Below are 12,924 nucleotides of genomic sequence, written 5' to 3'. Positions count from 1 at the left end.
CCTCACACCTGTGCATGTCGGGGTCAGCTGGCATGTTGTGGCAACAAGCTGACACGATTTGGGCGAAACGACTCAGTGTTGTGTGCATTTTGTGCACTGTGGGAAGTAGAAATACGCCATTTCCTGTGTCCGTCATGCGACTCTACACCACGCCCACTAGTCATGTATTATGGGCAATGTAGTTTGAGAGCAAGAAAAGCAACAGAAGAGACAAAAGTATTGATTAAGAGGAATTCACATGAATTAACAACGCACAGAAACACACAGAAGGTATAGTGTGGCAGACTTTGCATTGCATGAAAATAATTTGTGTCAGTTACTGTCGCTGCAAATTTCGGTGTAATTTCAGGTTAATGGCGGTTCACAGGAATCTGCAGGCAGCACAGAAAACTGACAGGAACTGCCAGGATTTGACGCAGGCTTCCAGTTTCTGGCAGTTTAACAAGCCTGAGAATGTTGGGTTAAAGTCATTTTTTCTGATGAATCCCCTTACCAATTGTTTGGGGCATCTGGAAAAAAGCTTGTCTGGAGAAGAAAAGGTGAGCGCTACCATCAGTCCTGTGTCGTGCCAACAGTAAAGCATCCTGAGACCATTCATGTGTGGGGTTGCTTCTCAGCCAAGGGAGTGGGCTCACTAACAATTTGCCAAAGAACACATCCATGAATAAAGAATGGTACCAAAACATCCTCCGACAGCCACTTCTCCCAACCATCCAAGAACAGTTTGGTGAGGAACAATGCCTTTTCCAGCACGTAGGAGCAACTTGCCATCAAGCGAAAGTGATAACTAAGTGGCTCGGGAACAAAACATAGAAATTTTGGGTCCATGGCTAGGAAACTCCCCAGACCTTAATCCCATTGAGAATTTGTGGTCAATCCTCAAGAAGCGGATGGACAAACAAAAACCCACATATTCTGACAAAATCCAAACATTGATTATGCAAGAATGAGCTGCCATCTATCAGGATGTGGCCCAGAAGTTAATTGACAGCATGCCAGGGTGAATTGCAGGGGTCTTGAAAAAGAAGGTTCAACACTGCAAATATTGACTCTTTGCATAAACTTAATGTAATTGTCAATAAAATCCTTTGACACTTATGAAATGCTGGTAATTATACTTCAGTATACCACAGTAACATCTGATAAAAAGATCTGAAAACACTGAAGCAACACACTTTGTGAAAACCAATACTAATTCTCAAAACTTTCGGCCACGGCTGTACAATGAGCGAAGAACACACATGAGAGTTGTGTTCTTATAACGCATAACCCCATAGTTTTCATTATCTTCTTTGGTGTTTCATTAGAGTGGGGGACATCCTGGCTTCATTTACAAAACAAAGACCCCTGAAATGCATTAGGTTTCAGGCTTCCCGAGGTCATCCCTGGAAGCAAGCCTGATAGACCAGGAGGGGTGGGCACCCAGGGATAACTTAAGGATTTACGGTTTACTCGAAGACAGAGATGGCACCGACATGGCTGGTTTTCTGGATAACCTGCTGAAAGACGCACTCGACCTGCACCGTGATAGAGACCTCAGGATAGAACGGGCTCACCGAGCTCTGGCTCCAAAGCCGAGCAGCCGGTAGCCAAAACCCAGTGTTGTGCAATTATGGTTAGGAGGGATACCATAAGCTGGTGTGCCTTTAGGCGTTCAATTAATTTGGTTATCAAAATAAAATATAAAACATTATTTAAAATATTAATATTAAATCATAACTTTAGTTTGTTTAAGTTCTCGCGGGGCACCACCCTTCACAGAAGGGAAAAGATAGCCAATTTATTGATTAAGATCAGTCTCATTTAGATCTAGTTCAATTGGAAATCTTAATATTTACTAATAAAGATTATATTATGAACAGTTAAGGTTTATAGAGTTCTTGACAGTGTAACGGTTGGCAAACTTCACTTATGCAACATTAATGAAAGGACAAGTTTAAAAGAAAACATTTATTATGACATAATTAAGTATCAAAACACAAGTTACTAACAAAGATGTGTGTGTGAGTGTGTATGTAAATTAGGGTGCTTTCAGAATGGATGTTGACCAAAAGTTCACACCTTCTTCAGCATGTTTTCAAAATGGTGGTTTGACCCCCTAAGATAGCACCCCCTTTCTTCTGCAGAAGTGATTTTACGACATGCAATGGGGTCTGAGCTAATGAGGTGAGGAGATTTGCGTGTCTGTGTGGATGTTAAACAGATATCTGAAAGGGTCAGAGAAATCCTGTGAGGAGCGTATCTAACATTTAACTTTCATTTTACTTGTAACCACAATAACACCACTTATATCAAACTTTAAAAACACCACACAGAATCAAATAAACAGTCTTGCTTAGCGTAGTATAATTATTAAGCCCAGTATGTTACCAGTCCTTGAACAGGGAGAAAGTTGCTGTGCGGTTCGCCGTTCGTCCTGGCTTTTGAAGTCTCTGGTTCGTGTGGTCTCTGCTTCCGCGGTTCTGTTGAGCTGTGATGCTCTTGCTTGTTGAATTCCTTACCTGCAGGATATCGAAACTCTGCAAGGAGATTGGAAGAGCTTGAGATGCATGGAGGTTTCTTTGAGAAGATGAGCTGGGCAGCTCGACCTTTGCCCTCCGGTTGTTGGATAGAGAAGATTTGAGCTGGAGGAATCCAGTTTCCCCCCTCGCCGATGCAGGAGGAAAGGCTGGACAGCCTGCTGTCCTCAGTGGTGGTCGGTGGAGAAAGAGAGTTGAGGAGAAGAGAGAGAGTTGGGGGAGCCTTGGTCTTTTATAGAGCTGATTGCCCCCAGGTCATGGGACCAGAGTGACAAATTGGAGTTGATCCTGGTAGAACTTCGCACCTATGTGTGAAGATGCCCAGAGCAGAAGGAGCCTGTGGCCCCCTGGGAGACTGAGTTCCTTTAATGTCTCAGAACAATGGAACCTGTGGCTTCTTGGGAGATTGAGTTCGCTCCAGCACATGGGCTTTCTCAAGACAAAGAACATGTGCTTTCAGGTTTTGTCCACGTATTTAGGCTGAAAGAGAGGCCTGCTTTTTGCACAAAAACCATGTCCCAACACCAGATCAATAGTGGTCAAGTTCGGGAGCTACGGGATAAAGGAAGATGTGCTCCGAAGAGCATGGCAGAAAAAACAAGTGCTTTTCAACAATAATCGCTTATACGTTGACCATGACTTCCCCCACGAGGTGTTTAAGAAACGCAGTGAATACACCAAAGCCAAGAAAGTCCTGAAAGAAAAACAAATGAAGTTCCAGACACTGTACCCCGCAAGGATGCGGGTCTTCTACGAGAATAGCACCCGGCTATTCCAGGATGCTGCAGAAGCGACGAGGGACACGGCCTCACAATGGTTTCCAGTCACGGTGGTGAGGTCCTCCGCTGCTCCGGACCAACAGGAGCCCCTTTTTTTTCTGTGCCCATGAAAAGAAACAAAAACAATTAAGACTAATAAACCTTAATAAAGAATTAAAAGATCTTCAGACACAGCATATGAAAACAAAAAACTAATGTGCTGATAAAAATAGAGAAAGAAACGAAATAAATATATAACAATCAGTGGAAATTGAAAAAAAAAATGATATTTACAAAACAGAAATATTATCAATATTGTCAGCCCAAAATCAGCAAAACTTCTGTCGAGAAAACTGCAGAAACAACAAGCAGACAGAACTATATACAAAATAAGGGACCCGGTTTCTAAATCTATACACTATAAACAAGATGAAATACAAAGAGCGTTTAAAAAGTACTATTGTGGCGTGCACTCATGGGTGTGTCCTCTCACCCAGTGGGTCGATGGGAAATGTAAAGTCTGTAGCTATATATACTTCCCGTATGGGGAACATGTGCCTGTTCTTCCTGACTACTGATTAAACAACAGTAAGCAGTACCTGCGTCTCTGCCTTTCCTTGTCCTGCCACACTATCAATCTTTGTATACACAACCACATCTAGAGATCGAGCAACAAATTGGCAAATATCATATATATATCAAAATATAATTCAGTCAATCTGCCTCTTCTACCCGAAGAACAAAATCAGATATTGACAGCAGTGGTAACTGAGAAAGAACTGAAAAGTGCTATCTCTAAGCTCAAAGCTTATAAGTCACCTGGTCCGGATGGCCTTCCTTCAGAGTGGTATAAGACTTTTCGATTTGAGATTCGATTTTGAAAACAACTGTCAAAGAATACAGAATATTAAAAAAAAATACAGTCAATCATTACTGCTCTGAAATATAGTGTTGACATGTATACAACCGGTTTTCAGGATTACGTGAAACTTGGTTAATACTTTGACTTTTATGATAGAAGCTTATGTTGCGCTCTTAGCAGCTACATTTATGACAGTGCAGTTGGGAGCTGGTGAAGATGGGCAGAGGTGGAAAAAACAATAACTGGACACAGTCTAGTTTTGCTGCAAGCCTAATTTCAGACAGAATAATAAAGACTGAACTGAACCAAGTTCCTGCATATGCACCTAGATATTTTTTTACAGGGAGTAAATGGATGGGGAATGAGCTTGCGCCGATTACGTCCATGCCCTTTGTAAACGCTGCCCGTCGCTACTGCCGATTGGATGGTTTAGTGAGTTCCTCGGATCAGCCCCGCTGGAGTCGGTCAGGGCCCTGGCGGTGCGCCGAGAAGACGATCAAGCTTGACTATCTAGAGCAGACCTGGGGATTGTACGGTGCCCGGGCCGCATCCGGCCCTCTGTCCGTGACTGGCCTGCGTGAGGTCAACAGAATATTAGGAATCACATGTAAATAAGTGAACATCATGCACAGAATACAACTACATTTCTTGTATTTTGAAGGCGCCTTTTAAAAAACAAACATTTTTACCTGTCGTACATTCTGAATGCACGCGAGGGGATGATGTGTTGGCAAACGGAGTTTAGGAGAGATGTGAGTTAGCTGTTAGTCCGCAAAAACGTCAGCCCACGTTAAAAAAAGAAAGATCGATAAACAATGTAGAGCTTTTAACGAGACATGGACTGCTAAGTATTTATTTACTGAAGTCAAAAGGAAAGCCGTGTGCGTAGTGTGGAGAAAAGATCGCTGTTTTTAAGGATTACAATTAGAATCGCCATTACGAGCCAAAGCAAGGAGAGAAATACAGAAACTTGACCGATGAAGAACGTGCACGAACATTGGAAGCTCTGCTAGCTAAGCTGCAGAAGCAACAAGGTTTTTTTTTACCAAGCTTTCCACATCCAGGGATGGAGCTGTCAAGACCAGCTTTGTGATATCCCACGAAATAAATAGTAAGCCATTCTCTGATGGGGGGTTTATCAAAGAGTGTTTGGTGGACTCTGCTGCACTAATATGCCCTGAGAAGAAAGAGGCATTTGAGAATGTGTCCCTCTCTAGATGAACCGTTACGAGAAGGATCGAGGACATCGCGGGAAATCTCGAGCTTCAGCTGCAAAAGAAAGTAGTAGATTTTGACTTTTTCTCCTTGGCTCTGGATGAGAGCTGTGATGTCCGCGACAAAGCCAAGTTACTCATCTTTGTACGTGGGATGACGAAAGACTTTGAGATTCAGAGGATCTGGCAGCAATGCGGTTAATAAAGGGGACGACGACTGGGAGTGATTTGTTCACGGAAGTAACTGCATGCTTGGACAAGCTGGGACTCAAATGGGACAAACTGGCAGGTGTTACAACCGATGGTTGTCCAAATCTGACAGGGAAAAAAGTCGGACTTCTGAAGCGGATGCAAGATAAAGTGAGGGAAATTAACCAAGCAATTAAATTGCTATTCTTGCATTGTATTATACATCAGGAGGAGTTGTGTAAGTCAGTGCTAAAAATGTATCATGTTACTGATGTTGTAACTTAATTAGTTAACTTTATCAGGGCAAGAGCATTGAATAACAGACAGTTTGTTGCACTTTTGGAGGAGCATGAGACTGAACATGGTGACAAAGGCTACCACACAGCTGTCAGATGGCTCAGTCTGGCCAAAGTGCTTATGGGACCAGAGATCAGAGAGTTTCGTGAAAAGAAAGGCAAGGACATCCAAGATCTCTCAGGTGCAGACTGGATGGCAGATCTGGCATTTGCTGTTGATGTCACTGCATTAATGAATGAGCTAAATACCAAACTGCAAGGCAAGGGCCTATTTGCACATGAAATTTACAGCCTGGTGAAGGCTTTCATGAGAAAGTTGCAGTTTCTTTCAAGCCAGTTGGAGGGTAACATTCTCAACCACATGAAAGACACCACAACACTGAAAGAAGCCACACCATCAGTTGATCACCTTCGCAGGTACTCGTCCATGTAAGGGGCACTGCATGGTGAGTTTTCAAGAAGATTTCAAGACTTCTAAACAGCTGAAAGTAAAATGCAAATGATTTCTTCTCCCTTCACATGCAGTGTGGATAATGCACCCAGTGATGTTCAGCTCAAACTCATTGACCTGCAGTCTGATACACTACTGGCAGAGCACTTTAAGTCAGAATCACTGCTGGAGTTTTAGTCTTCTCTCAAAGAGGAGAACTTTCCATATTTGAGGAGGCATGCTCAGAAGATGTTGGTTCTCTTTGGATCTACTTACATATGTGAACAAACATATTCTGTGATGAAGTCTAACAAATCCAGATACAGATCCTCTCTCACTGATGATCAACTGTCAGCTGACCTTTGCATATCCACCTCAGATATTCAACCTGACTTCAGTACACTTGTTCATGCCCAAAACAGACTAGATTTCTCTCACTGAACAAGAAAAAAAAAACAGAAAACCAGCAAATGGGGTGATTAGACTATATGCAAATAATAATAGCACTTTGTATAAAGTTAATTTAAAGCTGAAATTAACTTTATACAATTTAAGGAATAGAAAGTACAGGTATTTGTGTTCAAATGTAGGGAGTACAAGTAAAAAGTTGTCAGGAAAATAAATACTTAAGTAAATTACAGATACCTGAAAAATCTACTTATTTACATTAAGAGTTCAGAACCACCTCTCAAGCTCCTATTCCTTGTCCAATTATGGTAAGATGTGATTGTGAGCATTAAAACAAACACATTCTCAGCAGGCAGGCAGAACTTTCCTTCCTGTGAACTTAATAGCAGTCTGTGTGTGTTCACAATCATCCGTAGAGTGAATGAAGCTGCCATAGAATAAATCCATTGTATAGACGGACTATGATTAACTGAATTCCATGGTAAACACTAATATAGCATTTTTTTTGCCACCGGATAGCAAACATTGTCAGACAACTGTATGCAGTAATCTATTAGTTCGGATCTTTTTACCGACCCGGATTTTGAATCTCGTTCAGTAAAAGGAACGAATCTTTTTTCGAGTCACTCGTTCATTTCATCGGGGGGGGGCGGGGGCGGGGCGGCTGCGCAACGGGACTGTTCCATAGGCTCAGTCAAGGAAGCAGAAATGATTCGTTCACTTCCCGACCTTGCTTCGGGTACGAGTCTTTGGATCATTTATCACGCGACCTGCATTGGCTCAGTAGAGGAGCGCTGGAGATGTAGCGAGGGACGTTCACTGTCTCCCGGAGAAATGAACACTCTTGTCATTTATTATCATACTGGCATTTAGTTATCACGGCAAACAATTACACTGCACTAAACTGTAAGTGTTAATGTAAAGTGAAAATAACAAAACCAGTCTGTATGACTTGTGAATGAATATAATTCACGTCTTTCTATACTAAAAACACAGAGTGTTCATTTCTCCGGGAGACAGTGAACGCCCCTCGCTACAGCTCCAGCGCTCCTCTACTGAGCCAATGCAGGTCACGTGATAAATGATCCAAAGACTCGTACCCGAAGACCCAGTAGGGAAGTGAACGAATCATTTCTGCTTCCTTGACTGAGCCTATGGAACAGTCCCGATGCGCGGCCACAAGAAAATGAACGAATCTCTCATTGAGAGGACTCGTTACTCCCGAGTCCTTGTAAGGATTCGTTCATAGTGAACGAATCGTTCACGACCGACACATCACTACTTAGTTCCTTAAAAAAGTCACTGGGACTAAATGTTCCAGACACTTTCAGTCAAAACAAAGCTATAGTGTAAGACAGATGGTATTAAGATCTTCACTCAATTTAATACATCCCTTATTATAAAATTAATTAAAAAAGATATTGTAATAAACCATATATAAAATGTTTACTTTGTGATACCAGAGACCATGCCATTTGTTTTTGTCATGTATCACTCTATTATGTAAAATGATCCTCAAATATTCAAACAGTTTCTCTTACTGTAAGGTGTTTTGGTAACTGTCCTTATTCTCATTACTCTCTGTCCATATTTGATTTCGTCCAACCTTGTCATTTATGTAATACGGTTACAAATTTGTCTCTAGGCCATGTCCATCTCTGAGACCTGGTATGCCATTAAAGACCATGGCACCAACTACTGCAACCTCTACAACCTCATTGAAGGTAAGATTAGATGAAAGCCACTCACAGCCTTTTGTTAACAATTTGGAATTTTTGCTAATTAGTTTGCTTGGGGTCTAAAGAATGGACGAGGAGTTACCAGTGAGATTATAAAAGACACTAGAATGATGGATTCAAGCAATTCACCCAGGTGGTTAAGGACTTATGATACCAAAACTCAAGGACCAAGGAATTATTATATTTACAATCATTTCATCTTCTGCTAATGGTAACAAACGGGGGAGTTACACAGTTCTATACATGTACGCTATCTCAAAAATGCAGTTTCACATTCAAGTTTGCAGTAATAGTTTAGCCCAGATTATAATTGTCAACCATGAAGCCCATCTGCTATTGTGTAACGTTGAATTACTCGCCAGGGGAAATTACCTTTATTTTGGAGTTTTCAGTGTAGACAGATATCATCCCTGCCAATCTTCTTAAGGAAGTATTTTACACTGTTGGCCCATGTTTTCTGTCATTGATAAACACTGTCTTCTCTCTGGTAGTGTCCCAGCTGCCTTTAAACATGCTGTTGTAAAAAAAGAAAACATGATCCTTCTGTTCTCTCTAACTTCAGGCCCATTTCTAATTCTAATGCTTTGCAGGTGACATTCAAATATACTTATATTTGGACAATCTTAACTATTGGGCCACTGGCTCCTAATACTCACTCCACTGTAAGAGTCTTCTTTTTGACAGGACTTTTACATTTGAAAAGTACATTTCCTCAGCAGTCATAGGTAGCTTTTTATAACTAAGACTAATATAATGTTGATAGACATTTCCAGACAAGTACCAAGCTGGAAATGAGCGAAAAAGCATAGTTCTGTACGAACAAACTATAGCTTTTATATATATATATAAAGTATAACTATATATAAAACTTTACAAGCTGTGTTATGAAATATGTTTTGCGGCTCCAGACACATTTTATTTGGTAGAAGAGGGGGTAAAATGGCTCTTTTGATAGTAAAGGTTTGCCGACCCCTGGCTTACACCAATCCTCCTTTAAAGGCCTGCAGCTAGTCCAAAATGCTGCTGCTCGCCTCCTGACTAGGAATAAAAAGAGAGACCATATCACACCTATGTTGCGATCTCTACACTGGCTTCTGTCTTTATCACAATTTAAATCACTACTTAAAAATACCTGTTCCCCTCGAGTTGAGTATGTTTTCATCTCAGCTGATTTTATTTATCTTATCGTATATTGTATTTAATCTAATTTGTATTATTTTACCAAATTTTTGTTGCAACTACTTGCACCATCATGGATTACGTTTTACTGTCTTTTTGTTGTTGTTTGTCACTTGTGAAGCATTTTGGTCGTTGTTTTAAATGTGCTTTATAAATATAATTGACATTGGCATTAACATATCTTCTCAGATTCTCTACCATTACTACATTTTTGTTGGTAGTTTTACCTTACTCTTGTTGTGCAAGCAGCCCAGAATAATCAATTTTAGAAAAGAGGATATAAGTTCCTAAAAAATCTGTACTGTGTCCTTTTTACAGCTTTTTTGTGGTTTTGACAAATAATCATAGAGTTCTATGGAGAATTTAAATTTATATTTACCAAGAAACCTTTAATAATCAACAAGGGAAGGCAGACAGATTGCGACAGAAACTTATTTTTTTCATGTGTATAACATTTTATTTCAATACTTTTTTATTATTCTGATCAGACATTAAGAGCGTGACTATTTTTTCAACAACTTGTTTCCACCCTCATGGAATTCTTTGAGACACAGCTAATCATAGCTAGACCATAATCCTGGCACGGAGGAGTGGGCTCTGAAGCAAATTTTTAAGCGTCATGGAACGGATCTCTCACTTAAACCATAATTATCAAAGTAAGCATGGATTAGTGTTTAGCCACTTTGATGGAATTGCCCCCATGTTACCATTTTTAAATAATCTGCTCATTTATGTTTGCTACAAAAATATGGTTTGCTGTATTTAAGTGTGATTTAAGGTTAGTGCATTATTGTTCAGTTGTGCCAGTTCTTGTGCTCATCTCTGGACAGACGGTAAACTTAACAGTTTTTTCCTATATTTTGTTGAACAGGAAGTGGTCTAACTGAAGCCAGAGGTTATAAAGAGGTTACCAGTGACTTTGAATGTACCCAACGCTCCTCTGCCAACTGCAGTGTCTATTGACTGAATATGAAGGAGGACCAGAGACCATCATATCTAGACACATTCCATGACAATTTAGAAATTTAGAATTTATATTTAAACAGACTCTTCATATATTCTCAGTTACATATCATCATATTACAATTTTGACTAAATAAACGTTTGTTCCATGTATGTATACAAGTTTTGATTCTTATGGGTAGTTTTTTAGCAAATTTTCTGGCCTTTAATTTTGAAAGGATAAAGAGCTAGCTGTGAAAGGGGGCAGAGAGAGAGTGGGGAGGACATGCATGTTGGGGCAGCAGCACAACCAGGTCACCCCCTGGTTCTTGAGTGCATTTGAGTAACTGATTCGCAAATATGAAATGATAAATAAAATGGACACATATACAACCTGTTTGATCACCACTTGTTGGTTTTTACTTTTGACGCAGATATGTCATGTTTAAGGATTGTAACCTAAGTTAACTGCCATGTAGTTTTGTTCCACTACTTTGGTAATGGTCCAAGACTTGTTTTCCTTTTGATTCCCCAACTAACAATTTTTCTACATTCTATAAAATATTTTACCTTTCCATTTCTATTGTATTTACCCCTTATTGTGTCAAATAAAGTCATCATCAAACATCATCATAAAATAATGAAAAAATATTCATTATTTTATTAATATTGTATTATATCTAGGAATAATTTGCATCTGACAGTAAATTGTGAATTGGGTGCAATTAAATAAAACCCCGCTGATATTAAACCAATGATAAGCAAAACAGGGCAAAATACAATATCACAGCAACCACTGAACTAATGGTCTGATGTGTCAGTTTCTTTACAATACATTTAAATCAATTTAGTTAGTTTTAAATAATGGCTTGATTGGCTGATGAGCAGCAGGTGTGCACACAGGTGAATGAAGTTGGGCTGATAAGGTGGGTCAGGAGAAGGTGATGTGAGGGAGAAATGAACTGGGGAATGAATGATACTGAATGAAGCAGAACTGTCACAACAATAAAATAATGAGAAGAACAAATGAAGCTGCACGCAACATTGAGGCCATCACACTGTCATGCATCACTGTTTAGCCATGACACTCCTAAAGTGTTTTTGTTTATACAGTCATGGTACTGTTGGCTATGAAATGGAGGTCTTTGCTACCCTCAAATGATATGCCTCCCCAGACCATCACTGACCCACCACCAAACTGGTCATGCTGGATGATGCTATAGGCAGCATTACGTTCACCACAGCCTCACCAGACTCTTGCATGCCTGTCACATGTGTTCAGTGTGAACCTGCTCTCAACCTGTGACTAGAACGGGGCGCCAGTGGCAAACCTTCCAATTCTGGTGCTCCCTGGCACATTATATGTATTTTCAACATCAAAGAATACAGCTACCACACTTTCTTTATTAATCTAAGCTTTCCTAATTGCATGTTCTTAACACAGAGCTGTCTCCTCAACCCACTCTCATAGCATTTTAATTCTCCCTTGGTTTCTAAATAATACATTAACCTTTAATGTATCATTTTTACCTAGGTGAGGTGTCAGAACTATTGCTCTGTAACTCTTTATATACTTTCAATTGATTGGGCAAGGAATCAATTTCCCAAATTTTGTTGTAGGATTTCAATAATATGTCATTGCTCCGAACACTTTGTCCTCTTATTACCATTTAGTTTGGGATACATTATTTTCCTTCCCTTAAAGGGACTCTTACCTTTGTTGCATTTGAGAATTACAGCACATTCGAATCATCCCGCCTTCCTCCAATGCCCCACCCCCTCGTTCCCATCCGCGGTGTTTTTTCTTTTGTTTTTCCCCCTGGGAGCGGCTGTTTCAGTACGCCGTGGACCACTTTGGTCTGCCATCGTCAGTCGCTACGGTCGATACGGTCGCTACTCGCTACTGTCTGCCGTGGAATCAAAACAAACCCTATAGTTGAGGACGCGCCTTGATGACGCGGGCCCGAATGCGACACAAGAAGCAGACGGGCTTCCTGTCTGTTTCCATGCAGCAAACAGACAGGTCTGTCGACCAATAAGGTCCTTCGGTCCGAAGAATTTTATTGGTTGAAGTTTTCACTAAATATTACGAGAGTGAAATAATTGTTTGCTTTAACTCCTGGTGGGTCTGTCTTGCATTTTAGAGTGTCATTACCTTATTAATACCAATTTAACCTTATCCACAAAAAGTGTAAAAATGCAACAAAGGTAAGAGTCCCTTTAATGGACCAACGCCTGTGAACTACTCCAGGCAGCCAACTCAAGGTGCGCTGCTCCGATCATGTGACACACATCACTCTCCACAATCATCTTTAATACACACCCACCTTATTGGGTGGTCTATTTAAGCACAGAAAATTCCCTATCTCTCCTTTTGCTTGCCCCGCT

General features: G+C 40.5%; 1 protein-coding gene across 4 annotated transcripts in view; it reads left to right on the top strand.

Annotated features, from left to right (window-relative positions):
• The window catches only part of LOC133002262 (uncharacterized), a 28,044-nt gene extending 17,115 nt beyond the window's left edge, over positions 1 to 10,929 (top strand). For 3 of the 4 annotated variants that reach the window (XM_061072036.1, XM_061072037.1, XM_061072038.1), the window contains exons 6-7: positions 8,322 to 8,400; positions 10,466 to 10,929. In XM_061072036.1, coding sequence (XP_060928019.1) covers positions 8,322 to 8,400; positions 10,466 to 10,557 — 171 coding nt within the window. In that variant the 3' untranslated portion in view covers positions 10,558 to 10,929. The remainder of the gene's footprint in view (positions 1 to 8,321; positions 8,401 to 10,465) is intronic. The other variant, XM_061072039.1, reaches the window with a different exon arrangement.
• The last annotated feature ends 1,995 nt before the right edge of the window (positions 10,930 to 12,924 follow it).

Source organism: Limanda limanda, chromosome 5 (assembly GCF_963576545.1).
Source record: "Limanda limanda chromosome 5, fLimLim1.1, whole genome shotgun sequence".
Classification (NCBI taxonomy): domain Eukaryota; kingdom Metazoa; phylum Chordata; class Actinopteri; order Pleuronectiformes; family Pleuronectidae; genus Limanda; species Limanda limanda.
The sequence above is the reverse complement of the archived record's forward strand: the minus strand, read 5'-3'. Positions and strand labels throughout refer to the sequence as shown.